We start from the raw sequence: 18,568 nt of genomic DNA, 5'->3' as shown, positions 1-18,568 counted from the left end.
CTAAGCTAACACGACTGTCCAGCAAAGCCCGGTCATAAAGTACACTTAAATATGATATTTTAATTCTTGCAGATTTCGTATATATATTATTATAGAGTTAATGTTCTATCGATTTTTATATATCATAAAGTTGCGATTTCAAAAATAAAAAAAATATATCCATATGACTTGGGTGCATTAGCTGGAATTGAAACCAAAATAAAAACATATGAAAATAAAATATATATATATATATATATATATATATATAACTTGAGTTCCTTCAGCCATAATCGAATCTGGAACCAAAACTTATGAAAAATTCTTGATAAAATTATTTATTAAAAAAAAAAAAAAAGAAAAGATGATTTAAGTTCCATCAGCTATAATCGAAACCAAAACCAAAACTTATGAAGAATTCTTAGTAAAATTATTTATGACAAGAAATGGAAGTGCATAACAATTATCGTATTAATATATAGATTACATTATTATTGAAGACAACCATATTGTAATCAGCTGGAAAGCAGGAAAACGGAAGACAATTCCATAGGCGTGCAGTTCTAAGAAAGAAGCTTTGCTCATGGAATCTACATTTAGGTTTAGGTACAGATAAAGAGTGGGGGAAATTATTGGTAGTGATTTCTGCTAGACGGGTGTTTCTTGTAAAAGTTTGGCGAGGGGGGGGAGGAGACCATAGATTGGAGCTCAGCCGAGCACTTGCCATGAAAATAACGATAAAGCAGAGACAAACTCGCAACATTTCTTCTGTGAGAAAGAGGTTGCAGGGAAGAGAAAAGGACATCCCCTACAAGGCTACAAAATCTATTTTGAACTCTATCAAGGCAGGATAAGTCCTTTCTAGCAACTCCTGCCCAGATGTGGCAACAGTACTCCATTCTTGGACATACCTGGCTCTTATATAGATACAGAATTGCATCAGCAGTGAGATATTTACTGGATCGATAGAAGTATCCCATTATTTTTCCAGCAGCCTTGGCAACGGATTTAATGTATGTGTTCCACTTAAGATCAGGAGTAAAAGTCAAACCCAGAAGATGAGGCCTCCCCAAGACGAGAGCCATTCATTTCAATTGATGCCAGATGGGGATCAGAGCATTGATGATGTAAAGATAAAAGCTTGGTTTTAGATACATTAAAAGTAACTTTTTGGGTTATTTAATGTGCAATGTTTTGTTTTACGGCATATCAACCCTTTTCGAGTTATTTAATGCCGAATCCAGTTATTTTGGAAATAGTATTCATGTTGCATCCAGTTATTTTCTAGAAGGTTTTTATCCTTCAAGTTAGTTGTACCTTCAAACGCTAGTTTGTAGTGTTTGGTTTGGTTGTTGTTGAATTTTAATGTTTTTGTTCACTGTCCTGCAGAACATGAATGAGTTTTGCAATGGAAGAGGGAAAAGGGTTAGAGTATTAATGTTTGGTTTGGTTGTGAGGCAGCTTCATTCATTCATGGTTTTTATGCTTCAAATTCTTTATATCTTTAAATATTTATTTGTAGAGTTTGGTTTATTTCCAGTTTTATTTTTATGAATTAAAAATGTTTGGTTTGTTTTACGGTATATCAACCCTTTTTGAGTAATTTAACGCAGTTATTTTGGAAATAGTATTCATGTTGCATCCAGTTATTTTGTAGAAGGTTTTTATTCTTCAAACTCTTTGTATCTTCAATCGCTAGTTTGTAGTGTTTGGTTTGGTTGTTTTATAGTGGATTTTATCGGTTTTGTTCCCTACCCTGCAGAACATGAACGAGTTTTGCAATGGGTGAGAGAAAAGGGTTACAAAATTAATGCTTGGCACATTTGAAGTTAGGAAATCAGTCAGGAAGTGGAGGAGATAAAAAGAGAAAGGGGAAATGGGAAGAAGGAAAAGTGGTGGGGGGTTGTTTTTGTTTTTGGTTTTGCAGAACATAATTAAGCTTTGCAAAAGGAAGCAGAAAAACAAAAAGCATCAATTTTAGGTGCATTTCGTCTCAGGATTGGTTGGTTGGTTGTTTTACGGCATATCAACCCTTTTCAGGTTATTTAATGCCGAATCCAGTGACTTTGAAGAAAAATTTTTGATAGAATATATTTGTTTTATTCAAGTCGGTTTCTATTTAACCCATAGTTGGGACCCTAACAGGTACTACCACTCCGGGTCAGAGTGGACCTGGGAGCAATGGCAATTAAAGGGTTGCTCCACACTCCCCAAAGCCCGCAAGCTGGGGCCTCACCATCGGATATAGTTTAAGGTCATATCCAGGACCTCGTCTCAGGAAGCCAATATCTTCAGACAGCCTGATCAGATAGCACCAGATTTCAAAAGGGATATTATTAACAATTGGTGTAGAATGTCTTATAGAAAATCCTTATTTTTTAATTTTTTTTATACTACAGAGTCACCACTTATCAAGGTCCAGAAGTCACTTAAGGTTATGAGTGCCAGGTAAGAAAACACTGATGATCAATGATGAGAGAAATTAGGTAAAAATTAATTATTTAAGAAAACGGCTCAACAAGAACTCGTTCACGTTGAACTTGAAAACGACCATGTCACAGTCAACTGGGAAGCAGCTCTGCAGTATTATGTTCCAAGGATAAGCAGTTTACGTTTAATTTTAGGCACATACAGATTGGGTTCCACTAGTCTGACTCATTTGTTCAGAAAAGCTAACAGCTTGATAAAAAAAAAAAAAAAAAAGACTTACACAACTGTCGTATTTTGACTCGTAACTATTTGCCCTGTCGGTTTCCCAAATATTTTTCGAGTTGCACTGAAGAAAGATCGATGAAATCCTTTTCTTGAAGTTAACTGCAAAATAAAAAGAAAAAGAAAATTATAATATTTCATTGTCAGTTATATAGAGTGATCCTCACCCACACAAGAGGGTCACCCATGGAATTGTTAACAAAATGCATTATTCTTTTTAGAATAAAAACCTATTTGGTGCAAAAGAAATCTTCAGTTTATGCCTTACATATCCTATGGTTGATTGAATGTTGGCAAAATGTCAGGGGTAGAATAATATTGCTGCCTGAATCAACAACACCTCGCATGCTTTCAATTGTCTAAAACCACGTCTGTGATCTCATCCAAAGATCGCTTACAGATGACGTCTTGGAAGAGGCTCAGCCTGTGACTCTGGCTCAACACCTTTGTCACCGTCATCTCTACTTTGTCAGTCGTCGTCGTCGTCGCCGTCATCTCTAATTTGATGGTCGACGATGTTGATGCATGGGTTGATGTGTGCCTTATAATTATATTTCTGATCATTATTTTTCCAGAATTTATCCAGCTCTTTTCAAACTTAAGTCTTGTTTCACTTTTTATAACCGATTCAGGTAGCACATTGCACGTGTCGATCACTCGACACGGGAAAGAGTACTTCCTCTTCTTGAGTCTTGAATGACCTCTTGTCAACCTGTGTTGCCTCTTCCCAAAACATGTTCTCGATACACCCTTTATCGTGTTTCCCACTCACTATCTTGTACGTCTCATCTTGATCTCTTATAAGATAACGTAAGGAGGTTTAATGTTCTTAATCTCTCCTCATATGGTTTATTTTTCATATCTCGTATAAGTTTTGTGGCTCAGCGTTGCACCCCGTCTTTTGCTTCTATGTCTTTCATGAGAAATGGATTCCATACTTGATTAGCATATTTTAAGTGAGGCCAAACCAGAGCCACATGCAGTTGTTTGAATATGTCCGCATCAAGAGCCACAAACGTTCTTATAATTCTTACCTGTTCGCCTTATTCACCTTTTCCGCCATATGAGGAGAAAGATTTATCATCAATAATAACTCCAATGTCTTTTTCTGTGGATGAATGTTCTACTCCCCCATGAAGATGATATTCCCTTTCATTCATCACCGTATCTTGTCTTATCAAGATGAAAACTCAGCAGCCATTTCTCTGTCCATCTTTTCATGTTGTCCAGGTCTCTGTAGTCTTAAACAGTCATCTTCTCCTATTGTCTTGCTTGGTTGTATTTGTTTTACAGCATATCAACCCTTTTCAAGCCATTTAATGCTAAATCCAGTAATTTTGAAGAAAAAAGTTTTTAATAGAATATATTTGTTTTTTTTTTTTCTTCAAATCAGTTTCTATTTAACCCATAGTTGGGACCCTAATAGGTACTATCACTCCGGGTCAGAGTGGACCTGGGAGCAACGGCAATTAAGGTGTGGCTCCACACTCCCCAAAGCCCGCTAGCTGGGACCTCATCATCGTATATAGTTTAAGGTCATATCCAGGACCCGTATTGTCTTGAAGATTTTAGTGTCATCTGCATATAGATATACGAGCGGCATGCAATAAGTAATGCCCCTGACTCACTTCCAGTTGTCTGATCTAGCTGAAATTTTGCATGTGAAATGATTTATATCTCTACGGGTTATGTAGCAAATTACAGCTCTGAACTAATTGTGGTTTGTGTTTTACAGGTGTTTGAACCGAGTCAGGTGTGAAATGGAGCCTGTTGAATGTCGAGCAGTGATCTGGTTTTTGTATTTGAAAGGACACAGACCACAGGAGACTTTTTATGAAATGAAAGAAACTTATGGTGATAATGCCCCATCATATGACCTTGTAAAACGTTGGCATCGTGAATTCAAACATGGCCGGAAGTCTGTGGAAACAACTCCCAGACTTGCCCACCCCCCCTTTCTGCCATTGATGAGGCATTTGTCCGTCAATTTCAGGCTCCTATTTTGGAAGATCGCCGCATTATTATTCGCCAAATAGCCCAAGATGTCAAGATTAGTACAGGGTCTGTGGAAACTATCATTCATGACCATTTGCATATGCATAAGGTGTCTGCCAGATGGATTCCCAGGTTGCTCACACCATTCTAGAAGTGAGAACGCGTCAAGTGCTCGAGGATGAATTTGGAGATGTGCCAAAGTTTTTCAAAAGACTGATTACACAGGATGAAACCCGGGTCCATCACTATGATCCAGAGACCAAAGCCCAGTCAATGCAGTGGAAGCACTTGGACTCACCACCTCCAAAAATGGCAAGGGTGCAGCCCTCTGCTGGTAAGGTCATGCTCACAGTTTTCTGGGACCAGGACGGAGTAGTGATGACAGATTTCCTGGCAAAGGGTACCACAATTACAGGAGCCTATTATCCTTCACTTTTGAAGAAATTAAGGGAAGCTATCAAAATCAAGAGGCAGGACAAGATCAGCAAAGGTAATCTCCTCCTGCAGGACAACGCTCCGGTCCACAACTCGCATGTCGCCAGATCAGAAGCACGGGCGTGTGGTTATGAAATCCTCCCCCATCCTCTCTACTCTCCTGAGCTTGCACTCTCTGACTTTCACCTCTTCCCAGCCATGAAGTTGTTTTTGAAAGGAAAGCGTTTCCCAGATGATGCAGCCTTGATTTCTGAAGTCACGTCGTGGTTGGAGGACCAACCTGGGGTGTTCTACAAAAACGGTCTCCAGAGCTGCATCAAACGATGGGAGAAATGCATAACTCTGGGTGGTTCCTATGTAGAGAAAGACTAATAACTGTGCCAAGTTTCGTTGCTCTATGGGAAGTGGGTCAAAGGCATTACTTATTGCACGCCCCTCATATATCACTACCGTTTTCCGAGCAGCATGGCAAGTCATTAATAATAACAAAAAGCCGCGCATGTGTAGTCCTCCTCTGATGCTGCATGTGAGATGATGCCACAAAAAATAGTGAAGAAATGATGAATGTGAGAAGGGTTAGGGGTAAGGCAAGTGTGTATGTTCAGTTGCCTTCATAATGGAGGATTAGCAGGAGCGTGCATGAATAGACATCACTCATGGATCAAAAGTTATAGGGCAAAACGTGTCATTTTTGGTCATTTTAGGACATGTTGACCTCTTTTGAGCCTCCGGGGATGCAACGAGAATTTTCGCAAAAAAAAAAAAATTTTTTTTACTGTGCACATCTGTTTAATAAAATACAATTTGTGGCAAAATTTTAGGAAAAACTAATGAATGGTTATCTGGCAATTGTCCGGACTAATGGATGGATGCACAGACACCACTGAAAACATAGGTCCCTCTCCGATAAATCGGGGGACCAAAAACTAGGGGCACTAGGGCCAATCCCTGACAGAGACCACTTATCACATCATACCACTCGGAAGCAGCTCCATTCATCAACACTCTTGGTTTTCTGTTCATTAAAAATCCTTTAATCCATCCGATCTGAACAAATTTTCTCCAAGAGTCTTGTATGTGGGACCCTATCAAACAATTTCATGAAATCGCAAGAGATTATATCGATTGTGATTTCACAATAGAAACAATTTATCAGTTGATTGTGCTGATGATGCTCCTTATGATGCTCCGACGATGAGAGCTGCGAATTTCAAAAGATTGGTAATACTGGACTTATACTGCCTCTAACAAATTCTGCGGGTTTGCTGGCACCATTTTGTATCCAATACACAAATTGGAAAATGAAGCAGAACCGACTCCCTTAACAAAGCTCTTTTAAACAGGAGACTTTGTTGGTTTGGCCACGCTATGCACTGCAACAGAGGCAAAGTTGATCCACAAAGCAATAGCTTCAGAACCACTCCAAGATCAGCGAAGATACCCAGAAGGCCAGCTAAAGACATGATTACATACCATCAAAGCCGATGTTGAACCTTACTCCGGTTCACAGGTCTACGAGGGGTGCTGCTGATCCCTGTTGGACGTATTATAAGATTGGTTGGTTGTTTTTGTTTTACGGCATATCAACCCTTTTCAGGTTATTTAATGCTGAATCCAGTGATTTTGAAGAAAAAGTTTTAATAGAATATGTTTTTTTTTTTCAAGTTGGTTTCTATTTAACCCATAGTTGGGACCCTAACAGGTACTACCACTCCGGGTCAGAGTGGACCTGGGAGCAACGGCAATTAAAAGGTGGCTCCACACTCCCCAAAGCCCGCAAGCTGAGGCCTCACCACTGGATATAGTTTAAGGTCATATCCAGGACCTGTATTATAAGAACTCTGCCGCTATTTTCTTTTTTAGGCTGCTGTGTCTACCTATTAGCCTCTTATGCTACGCAGCATATCATGTGACAAAAAAATAGATGACCAAAACTTACCTGATCGTTGAGTATCCTCATATGTCGCTCGGCCCAAGGAATGAGGGCTCGTACGCAGAATTCATGGAGAAAGATACGTAGACGGTCATGGTCACTCATCGTCAGACACATGCCATGCAGGTCCGACTTGGGCTTCTCCGTGGGAGAAATAATAAAGTGACCTCCAGTTGTGGTTGCGACACCAGACATTGTTGTGCCGGTTCCATCAGGAGAGAGGGGATCAGTGGTGGTCATGCTGCCGTTAAGGCTACGACTCTCTTCGGCCAATGGGTGGTCAAAGATTTTTGGACTGCCCGGAGAATTTACAAGGCCACCTGAAAAAAAATAAAAAAGAAACATCACAAAACCATGATGTCATCCATCCCAACATCCATCCCAATCAATATTCGACACTGATTTAATTTGAAAATTTATGAAACCTCGCATATTTGTCAAGAAATTCTTGTATAACAAATGATAAAGTCTGTTTACATTTATATTATTACTAGCCTGGGTGCTTCGCATTGCCCGGGCGTTTGAAGGTGTGTGCTGCACCCCCCCCCAAAAAAAAAGTGACGTTTTTTGCCGTTGCGTCCATCGCCAAACCGGAAGTGACAAAGATTTAAATTAAAGCTAGTCAATCGAAAAAGAGACTTTCGAAAATATCGGCAAAAAAAGCGACCCCCTCCTAGCCAATTTTTGGATATTTGTCATTTGAAGGGTTGAGCTTCCAAAATGATACTGGTCTCGTGAAAATTCGTCGCCTCTGTCGAAAATTTTAGGTAGACAAAGAGGTGAGATTTATATTAGAGACGAGGTACATTCAATAAGTTTCCAGACTTTTCTCGTATGAGCACTTTTATTTATAGTGCACACATGAAACTCTAGTCCCCTTTGAAGTAATCTTCTCTGGCTGCAATGCACTTTTTGTGCCGTTCCAACAACTTCTGGAATACCCCATGGAAGTCCTCTTGTGTGAGCGTGTCAATGATCCTTATCTCAATTGTCTCATAACGACAGCGTCTAAGGTTTTCCTTGAGCTTAGGGAATAACCAAAAGTCACAGGGAGCAAGGTCTGGACTATAGGGAGAGCGAGGAACTTAAATCGTATTTATTCTGGATTTCTACATTTATTTATTAAAGTTTTCTAATGAAAAGAAAACAAAAAACACACATTAAAAAATAAGTATTTAATATATATCTGCCCCTACTTTTTCTTTTAAAACAGTCTTTGTGATGAAAAATCAAGCAATCTGATTTATTATCCATTTGTTTACATGTGCAGTGTGTGACGTGCCCCTTCTGAGGTTAGCTTTATTATCCGATCGTGATGAATTAAAAAAAAACAAAAAATAAATAAAAATCCTCGGGTTGCTGGGAAGGATGCGAGGAGCTATGTGCCAGCCTGTATTTAATTGACTTCCTTTATCAAAAAGAGCATTTTAAATGGGGGTAACCATTATCTGCTCTTCTCGACTTAAACACAAACTATAGGCTTGTATGTTATATAAAATAGATATTAGATGAATAGATAAGATTTATTCAGCAATCGGCTGTTCTGTCGCTGTAAGAAATGGTAGGTCAGTGAAGAGTCAGTATATATTTTTAACATGAAAAGATAATCAATTCAACATGTGTATATATATATTCCTTTTTATTCTAATCAACAGAATCAAAGAACGAATAGGTAATATATACAAATTTCAAAATACGATAATATATATATGATGGTTGTTATAGTCACAATGTTTCAGCCGTTTTGCCCTCCGGCCTTTATCAGGTGTTTTGTATTGAACTGGGGAACCGTTTGTTAGGAGTCTCGAACCCAACCCTTTATTATTATTACGGGGGTACCGTGTTTGGACTCTAGCTAGGCTCTGGGACATAGTTGCTGATTCTGTTTTAAATGTTACTTTTCACTGCCTTCGTTCAGGATTGAACTCAGCACCTGAAACGTTGTGACTATAACAACCAAGATGAGGAAGTCAGTCCGACAATCTCAATCAATGAAAACACCTCATCTCAAAAATACAGACAATTACTAATATATATATATATATATATAAGTCCATAAGTTTTTCTTCTTTTTGCTTTCTTTCTTTTTTTTTTTTGAGCTCCCAATAACAAAAAGAACAAGGCGAATTCACAACAGAAATAACTTACAGAGTTAGTCCTCTTTATGTCACTGGGAAGATAAATTTATAACAGAAATAGTTTACAGGGTTATGCCCCTTACACCGATGTTCTCTTTTGTTTTATTTCTTTCCTGATATTTTTCCTTTTTATTATTTTTCTTTTGTCGTTCGAGCGAATATTTTTTTTTTTTTTATATCAAACTCTAGCAAGATTTCTGAGTTTTCGACATTTTGTAGTTCTCTCACATTGGTTCGATATATATATATATATATATATATATATATATCTGTATTTAGAAGAAATAAAACAAAAGAGAACGTCGGTGTAAGGGCCATAACCCTGTAAACTATATATATATATATATATATATCTCTTTATGACTGACAAATGAGATGAGTAAAAGATAGACCGACCTTTAGTTTACGCTGGTTGACAACAAATGTTTTTTCTTTCATATTTTTTTGTTATTTTTATATAGGCATCACCACTTATCAAGGCCACTTGAGGATAAGGGTTAAAGAGTGTACAGTAGAAATTGGACAATATAGTAATGGAAATTTGGTAACTTTGCTAACTTATATGGAACGGCTCATCAAAAACTTGTTTACGTTCGACTTGAAGACAACCATATTGTAATCAGCTGGAAAGCAGGAAAACGGAAGACAATTCCATAGGCGTGCAACTAACTCGTGTTTCAAATTCTTAATGGCTAACTTTCTCCGAAAGAAACGCTGATTACATTTTTCTGAATTTGAAATATATCAGCATCTTTTTTTTCGCTGTTGCCGTCGTTGTCATGGCGACGGATTGGTTTGATTGGTTGTTTTGGTTTCTTCGACCAGTGTAGATCCAAAGCCATTCTTTTATTTTTCTTGTTTTCTGGGGTCCTTGAAGTGTAACGTGATCAACTCGAGGGAGCAATTTGCTCCCCATTGGGGAGGTTGAGAACCCCTAGGACCTAAGAAAGAACGGGTAAATATGCTAAAATTGTTAAATTAATCCCTGACGACAGCGGATATCAAAAAGACTTGAATCAAAAGATATAGATATATATTTTGTTTTATTGTCAAAATCAGATATATTTTGTTTTATTGAAAGGCCAGATATATATTTTGTTGTTTAAAAATTCAATAACAGGAAATGTTAGAATAATGACGATGACATTTGTCTGGCCTGAAGAACACCAGGTCAGGTATTCTGAATGACAAGGATTAACCTCTAAGGTCATGGGAACAAATATCATTTTTGGTCCCAGATTACAAATTGGTGAAGTGCACACCCGCAATTCGCATCTGGGGTTTCCCCCAGATATGTATCTTAACTTGATTGGCTTAGTGGATTTTCCGACCTGACCTGGACTATATAAGGTCAATGCTGCTCGAAATTAGTCAGATCGGAGACAGAATTCAGGTTGGAGACAGATTTGTGTGGAATCTCGAGATAATAACATCGCTCCCAATGCCTGACCCCCCCCCTCCATTCCGCCATTGTTCCATCAACAAAGAGAGATTTGAGACTTTATAAAAATGTGCTAAGAACTGCATTTAAAATTGTGCTAAGAACTGAACGTGTACATATCTGTAAAAAAGATTGTAATTTTGTGAAATTAATTTTTGGTAGAATAGAATTTTTATTTGTTTGTCTTCCTTCTTTCTGGAATCTGCAAGCTTCGCTTTTCGCTTTCAGAGAATTCTACACCGAGGCGTTCAGGACTTAATGTGATAGCCTCTCGGAGACTAGACATCACGAGCCAAAGTCCGAAGATTATCAGGGGTCAGTTGTTTGACTTCACCATGTGTCACAGAAGCCTAATCGATCCTCTAAAGAAGAAAAAGGTGGAAATACTTGCCTTGTTCCCCTGTCCCTTGTTGCTTACTTTCCATTGCTTCAACACCTGTTTCAACCTGTTCGTTAGTAGCCGGCTCCATTTGACTTGTATTTTCGTTAAGCTGGGTAGGGAATTCATCTTGCATGTTTAACAGATTATTTTCGGGGATGTCATAATCAGCCCCTTCCTAGAAAAGAGTGAAAAAAAAAAATCCAGATTCAAATGTGATTTTTTTTTTTTTTTACCCGTAATTTTTTTAAGCATAAAGAAAAGTAGAATCAGCAGCAACAGAAATGAGTACTTTCGAACTTTTTTGATTGAAGTAATTTCCTTAATTTTTTGTTTTTGGTACTAAAAATTAAAATATTGAAAATAAAAAAAATATATATTGTATTGTATGTACTCGTTATGGAATAAAGGTTTCAGAAAAAAAAAAAAAATCACTTTAGTAGTTTTTTTTTTTTTTTTTTTTTTTTACAGAGAAAAATCAAATTTTAATGAAATCGATCATGTTGCGGCCATCTTGCCTATTTCACTGATGAGGAGGGGTTGCCTTTAAATGAAAAAGGGATTAACAAAGGACAAAATGAAAAAGGGATTAAAAAGGACAGAAAAAAAACTCTGTAAAATAAGTGAAAAAAAAAAAAATTTATTTAGGTATTTTTTCTGCCTATGTTTCAAAATAATCTCATCAAAACTTGTCAAACTTGAAGCGGTGATTGGAGTTATCTCCCCTGGCATCTCCCTCTTTGTCCACGAAATAGGCAAGACGGCAATGACACGATCGATTTCATTAAAATTTGATTTTTCCTCTGTATAAAAAAAAAAAAAAAAAAAAAAAAAAGCAAAAAACTACTTGATCAAATTAAATGAAATATTTTGTTTTGGAAAACTTTATTTGATAACAAGTATGTATAGTAGGTTTTTTTCTTTTTCAATAGTTTCCTTTTTTAAATGTCTTGAATAAACTAAACAGGTCCTTTATTTTTTTCTATCGCTTGTAACTACGCTGCTAACTTATTTCATAAAGAGATGGTATTTTTGGTAAACTTATATATTAAAACTGGCACATTTGGCATATGGTAAGAATATTTGTTAGCCCTTTACCACCAAATCGTACTTTTATGTCGCCTTTCCAAAAAAAGATTTCCTTTATAGGAAAATTTTCCTACTCTTATGACTTGTCAGCCCAACTGATCCTCAAAGTTTACGCCTGTGCATGGTTCAACAAATAAATGAGGGTGTTTATTTTATTTACTTATTTACTTTTACATACTTATCAAGGTCCTGAGGCCACTAGAGGATCAATGTTACTGAGTGTACAGTAATCAATGGGATAATATTGTAGTAATTGTTATTAATGGAAATTTGGTAAATTGGATTACTTAAGGAGGCGGTTCATCAAGAATTTGTTTATGTTGGACTTGAAGACAACCAAGTTTTAGTCAGCTGGGAAACAGGCAAACGGAACAGAGTTCCATAGGCGTGCAGTTCTAAGAAAGAAGCTTTGTTCATGGAATCTACGTTTCGATTTAGGCACAGATAATATGTGGGGGAAAGTTATCGATAGTGGTTTCAGTTGTGTTTATATTCATGCTTCAGTTGCATGCTAACTTCCGCCACATGTGAGTGTCATGATTAAAAAAATTTACTTATTGCATAAACAATTCTGGTGGTAAAGGGTTAATGGACTGGAAAACCAGGGTTCAATCCTCGGTCGAGTCATACCAAAGATAAAAAAATTACAAAAATTGACTTACGATCTGTACAATACGAAAAATAATAAAATTACGCCAATCAATAAAGTTGAAAAGCACATAGAAATGCATAAAAAAAAAAAACGCAAAAAAAAAAAAAACGCAAAAGAAAAAAAAAAAATGCAAAAGAAAAAAAAAGAAAAAAAAAAAAAACGCAAAAAAAAAAATACGCAGCAATGTTGTGCGCACACAGTTGCACTTGAAGAGCAGCAAGTTTTGCGGACTATTTGACGATGTGTATGGAATAGAAAAAACAAGAGTGAAGAACTGTTTTTTGGCAAGTGAATTCACACAAAACACATGGACTGCAGTTTGTTTTGGTAAAGAAAGAAAAAGAGTGCTTTCTTGACAAATGTGTGTTCCTGATTTTGATTGGACCAATGAGGTAAAAAAAAAAAAAAAAAAAAAAAAAAAAAGAAAAAAGTGAGCTGCATGATACGTGACAAAAAACAGTGTAATAGTGTACTCATCCCCCCCAACCCCGACAAAAGGAGGGTGGACCTATAAATTCACCCTTGTCCGTTTATCTGTCTGCACTTTTCTCAATAACTACGCCTTGGAATTTTTTTGGCATTTTACATAAACATTAAACATGATATGAGTAAAAAAAACAAAACAAAAAAAAAAAAAGTAACAGAACAGATTTTCTGGGAAAACTCTGGTTGAATTTTGGGTTACAATGGCTAAAATTGACACTTCAAAAAAAAAAAAAATTGATGCCTTGGATTTTTATAAAACTTTCTGAAAAGTTGTAACTAAATGATTTCTATATAATTTTGTTTGTCTATAATTCAAGATATCTCTTGGGTGTGCCCCAGGGGCTCTTTTAGGGCTAATAAAAACACTTCATTTTTGGAACTATTTTACCATAATTTGTCCAAAATTTTCTGTGTATGTCTATTTAGCAGTTTTGCATGGTGCTGAACTCAAATTTAAATATGTTAAGGCCTTGGGGACTTTCGGGGCTAAATGAGGGTGGGGGGGGGGCAAATGCTGAATTTTTTTTTATGCCTCGTTCACTGTGCACTCACAAGGGACCATGCATGCTTCACTTGTTTTTCATAGAGTTATTTCCCTTACACTGACTTGAGCTCTATGTGTGTGTGTGTGTGTGTGTCCAGAGATGGGAATGGGCTGAGCAAAGAAGAGCAGATGGAGAGGAGGAAAGAGAACGAGAGAGGGATGTTACACTTTTGCCCCTCGTAAAAAAGTGATATTCTCCTGAAGGTTGAAGGTTCAATTCTCAGTGTGAGCAACCTAAAGATACAATTGCGAATTACTTTGGACCTCTATCCAGTCACGGCTGACAGAACAAGAGCATGCTACCCTTGTGAAATTATATCCAAATTCCAGAGTTTTTTAAGATACACCTGAAAAAGGCTGAAGATTACATCGACCAAAATGTTGTGAAAATAGCACTAAAGATGAGAACAGTAGTCCAAAGTTCCAAATAACTTGAACATGAGTCACAGGATGGGGTTAACTTATTCTCTGATCAGAACATCATTGTACCAATTTTATGTCTCCTTACAAAAAGATTAAAATACAAATACAATAGTAATAAGCCGTATATCTAGAATCCTTATTTCAATTTTCAAAATTTATTACACGATTTTGATTCTAAAAAATGTCTAAAATTTATGGTTCAAGCTTAAGGGGCCTTAAGAAATCGACATTCAGGAAATTTGTCTTAATTGGTGTCTAATGAACAGTCCTAGTCATCTAATTATAAGAGCAGCCAAACTCATAAAAGAATTTTAGGCGCTTTTTCACAATTGGGACGAGAATTTAGAAATCCTAAAACTGAATTTCACATGGAAAAAAAATGCTATCTACGTGTTCCTCGTATTTTTAAGATGATTATATCTGAAAATTACGAAAATCGATAAGCTGGAAAATTATTTATTAAAAAAAAACAAAAAAAAGAATTTGATGAAAACGATCATAAGACACAGGAGAGATAATTTTCCGTTTCGATTTAAACAAGATGGCGGCAATTTTTCACCTTCTACCACAATTAAAGTTGTCTTTTTTTTTTTTTTTTTTTTTTTAATAATTCAGTAATATTCAGGTGAAGCTTTATTTAGAAATTCATAATTTATGATTTCAAGCTTAACGGGTCTTAAGAAATTTAAAATTAGGAAAGTTATCTTAATTGGTGTCTGAAATACTTGAATTTTAAAATGGGAGAATATTCCTAACAAACCCTTAAGAAACTAAAATTTGGTAAATATGTCACGGTTTCCACAAAAGGAAACTGCTCACCAAACAAGGATCCCAATTCAAAACAAACACAACAGCTGAATCTTGAACCGTGTGGCCACATTAAAAGAATGGATGAAGATATGGAACAATTAAGGTAGCCAAAGAAAACATAGGAAGCGATGAAGATGGACTTGAGAAAGAGAGATAAATAAAGACCTAGCCAGAAATAGATTAGTTTGGAAGTTAATTCCTAAAAGCCGTCCAAGTCGAGCCAACATGCAACATGGACATTAAACTGAATATGATAAATTTATTAATTTTTTTTATTTATTGCGGACTATTATCCTCATCTTTTTTAGTTGTTGTTTCATGACGTTTCGGCCAACTATTCCTCTGGCCTTCGTCAGGTAGTAACCGCGATGGAATAGGAATCCGAATCTCCTAACTGCATCCTCAGCAATTACTACCCATGGCGCAATGGATAAAGATGTTGAATCTCTATGGTTCCAGGTGAGAATTGTCTGAAGATAGCAGTTTCAATCCTATCCAAAAGCTGGCCAGAGGCTTACTTGGTCAAAACGTGGTGAGACGACAACAACTATGGAAGGCAGTGATTGCTGAGAATGCAGTTTGGAGATTTGGAGTTCCTATCCCGTCGCGGTTACCACCTGACGAATAGTTGGCCGAAACGTCGTGAAACAACAACTAAAAAAGATGAGAATAATAGTCCGCAACAAATAAAAATTAATAAATAATACTCATTTCAATAATGAATTCCAATTAAATAATATGATAACTTCAGTTTTATGCAAAAACTAGCAGACCATCCAGCATTGCCCGGTCGTATGATATATTTAAATATTATATTTTAATTAATGCAGATTACGTATTTATTTTTTATAGAGCCATTTCTGAACTAATTATTATATTTTACCTAATATATAGTAGTAATATCCAAAGTAAAAAAACAAGAACAAAAAAAAACCCACTTAGATGTCATCAGTTAGTAAGTATCGAAACCAAATCATACAACTCTACAATCTGATTCTTTAACCTCTGAGTCATGTTGATACACAAATAGTTAAAAAAAAGAAAAAAAGTTTAACTTATAAATGTAGATTTCTGCTTGTAAGTTTAGTCAACTACTCCTGCCAAGGTCAATAGCTTAGCAGCTTTTTTTACCAGCTAAAAACCAAATCAGAAGTGTGCTACAGGTCCAAATACCCTATATATCAAATTTTAACTCTAGACAAAATATTCAGAAAGGAGTTTGGTAGAGATTTTAACACACACACACATACTGACAAGGTCAATATATATATATATATATATTGAATTAGAATGGAAAAGTTATGCAACAAAATCGGAAAAAGGAATTCAGTCGTGTTCAATCAGACGTGTTTGAATAATGACTTTCTGCCAATATATATATATAGATGTTTGTTTTACTATACACAGATACGAAAAAAGTTGTCAAAAAACAAATATATAACAAATAAATGTTATCAAAAAGGCAAGATAGTCACTTTTCTACCTTATTGGATAAATTTTTAGTGTTTTTATTTAATGTAAAATGTTTATTTGGTTTGAAAAACACTGTTTATCAGTATATTTGAAAAAGACAAATGGCGGCATGCTCGCTGTTGAATGTTAAGTTTTGGAAAATGAGTTAAAACTAAAAAATTATACAAAATACTGTTAGAAACCCACTCAATATGTTACCATGACATAAGCTGACATATATTGAGTGGATTTTTAACAATATTTTGTATAGTTTTTTAAGCGTGAACTCATTTTCCCAAGCTAAACGTATTCAACGTCTTTTTCAAATATACCTATAAATACTGAATGAATTTGGAGCTGAATAAACATGTTACATTAAATAAAAACACTAAAATCTTATCCAGTTAGGTAGAAAAGAAACTTATCTTGCCTTTGATGACAGTTATATATTCATTTTTTGACAATTTTTTTGAATCTGTGTATATGGTTACTTTTTTATTGGTTACTACACTGAAATGTATGGATGAGCGCTAATTTTCAGATGTATCGTCACCTTGTAATGCGCATTTTTTATTTTGCTTAATTCGTTTTGTTTAATTTTACATTGCTAGTATTAATGATAAAATGAAGACAATGATGACAATAAGTGACAACCAACAAGAGCCAGACAACGGTGACGACCAAAAAAACAAGACAACGGTGACGACCAAAAAAACAAGACAACGGTGACGACCAAAAAAACAAGACAACGGTGACGACCAAAAAAACAAGACAACAGTGACGACCAAAAAAACAAGACAACAGTGACGACCAAAAAAACAAGACAAGGGCGACGACCAAAAATACAAGACAACGGCGACGACCAAAAATACAAGACAACGGCGACGACCAAAAATACAAGACAACGGCGACGACCAAAAATACAAGACAACGGCGACGACCAAAAATACAAGACAACGGCGACGACCAAAAATACAAGACAACGGCGACGACCAAAAATACAAGACAACGGCGACGACCAAAAATACAAGACAACGGCGACGACCAAAAATACAAGACAACGGCGACGACCAAAAATACAAGACAACGGCGACGACCAAAAATACAAGACAACGGCGACGACCAAAAATACAAGACAACGGCGACGACCAAAAATACAAGACAACGGCGACGACCAAAAATACAAGACTACGGTGACGACCAAAAATACAAGACTACGGTGACGACCAAAAAAACAAGACAAGGGTGACGACCAAAAAAACAAGACAAGGGTGACCACCAAAAAAACAAGACAAGGGTGACCACCAAAAAAACAAGACAAGGGTGACCACCAAAAAAACAAGACAAGGGTGACCACCAAAAAAACAAGACAACGGCGACGACGACGACCAAAAACAAAAAGACGACAACCAAAAACAAGACCTGCTATATATATATATATATATATATATATCTATATTGGCTGAAAAATGCGAAACAGGTTATTTGCGGGCATCGCTTCCGTTGTCGAGTAAGAGAACTGCCGAGTGTCAACACGACGGTTCTAGGTTCAATTCTTGGCTTGGGAGAGGTGTTAGTCTAGTGGCACTGATGAGTTGTGATACAATGAAACATGACTGTATGTCGATGACTACAAATATATATATATATAACAACAGTCTACAAAAAAATGCAATCATTTGACTAGTCTTGCGCTGTTTTGTGACCTTGCGTCTTTGAGAAGATGCACTTTGAAAAATGGAGACAGATAGACACACACACAATAGAGTTTGTACAGATTCCTGAATTCGACAAGATGTATCTGAAAATCGCAGGTACATCATCAGAAAAATAGTAAAAATAAGATGCAAAATGAGAATAGTAGTCCAAATAAACCAAAAATTCAACAAGTTTTATATACAAGATTATTCACAGAGTTGATGGCGGCCAAGTGGTAAACGACATAGACTGAAAACCTGTCAAGTTTTTATCCGGTTATTTCTACAGAAACAGTTGCATCAAACCCACCACACTTGACCTTGTACCTAACCTGCAGGAGAAGAAGTAAATAAACATTCATTCGTTATCCTCTGTACATGGGAAAATTCGGAAACACGTTTC

General features: G+C 36.4%; 1 protein-coding gene across 1 annotated transcript in view; it reads right to left on the bottom strand.

Moving 5' to 3' along the window:
* Window positions 1–11,184, bottom strand: part of LOC145268704 (trafficking protein particle complex subunit 8-like) — a 121,914-nt gene extending 110,730 nt beyond the window's left edge. The window contains exons 1-3 of the mRNA XM_080124241.1: window positions 11,025–11,184; window positions 7,061–7,374; window positions 2,690–2,793 (exon numbers count right to left, since the gene is read on the bottom strand). Of these exons, the coding sequence (XP_079980367.1) occupies window positions 2,690–2,793; window positions 7,061–7,374; window positions 11,025–11,148 (542 nt within the window). The 5' untranslated portion in view covers window positions 11,149–11,184. The remainder of the gene's footprint in view (window positions 1–2,689; window positions 2,794–7,060; window positions 7,375–11,024) is intronic.
* Between the last annotated feature and the right edge of the window lie 7,384 nt (window positions 11,185–18,568).

The sequence above is a fragment of the Euprymna scolopes genome, chromosome 44 (assembly GCF_053919585.1).
Source record: "Euprymna scolopes isolate OS-2025 chromosome 44, ASM5391958v1, whole genome shotgun sequence".
NCBI classification, from domain to species: domain Eukaryota; kingdom Metazoa; phylum Mollusca; class Cephalopoda; order Sepiida; family Sepiolidae; genus Euprymna; species Euprymna scolopes.
The sequence above is the reverse complement of the archived record's forward strand: the minus strand, read 5'-3'. Positions and strand labels throughout refer to the sequence as shown.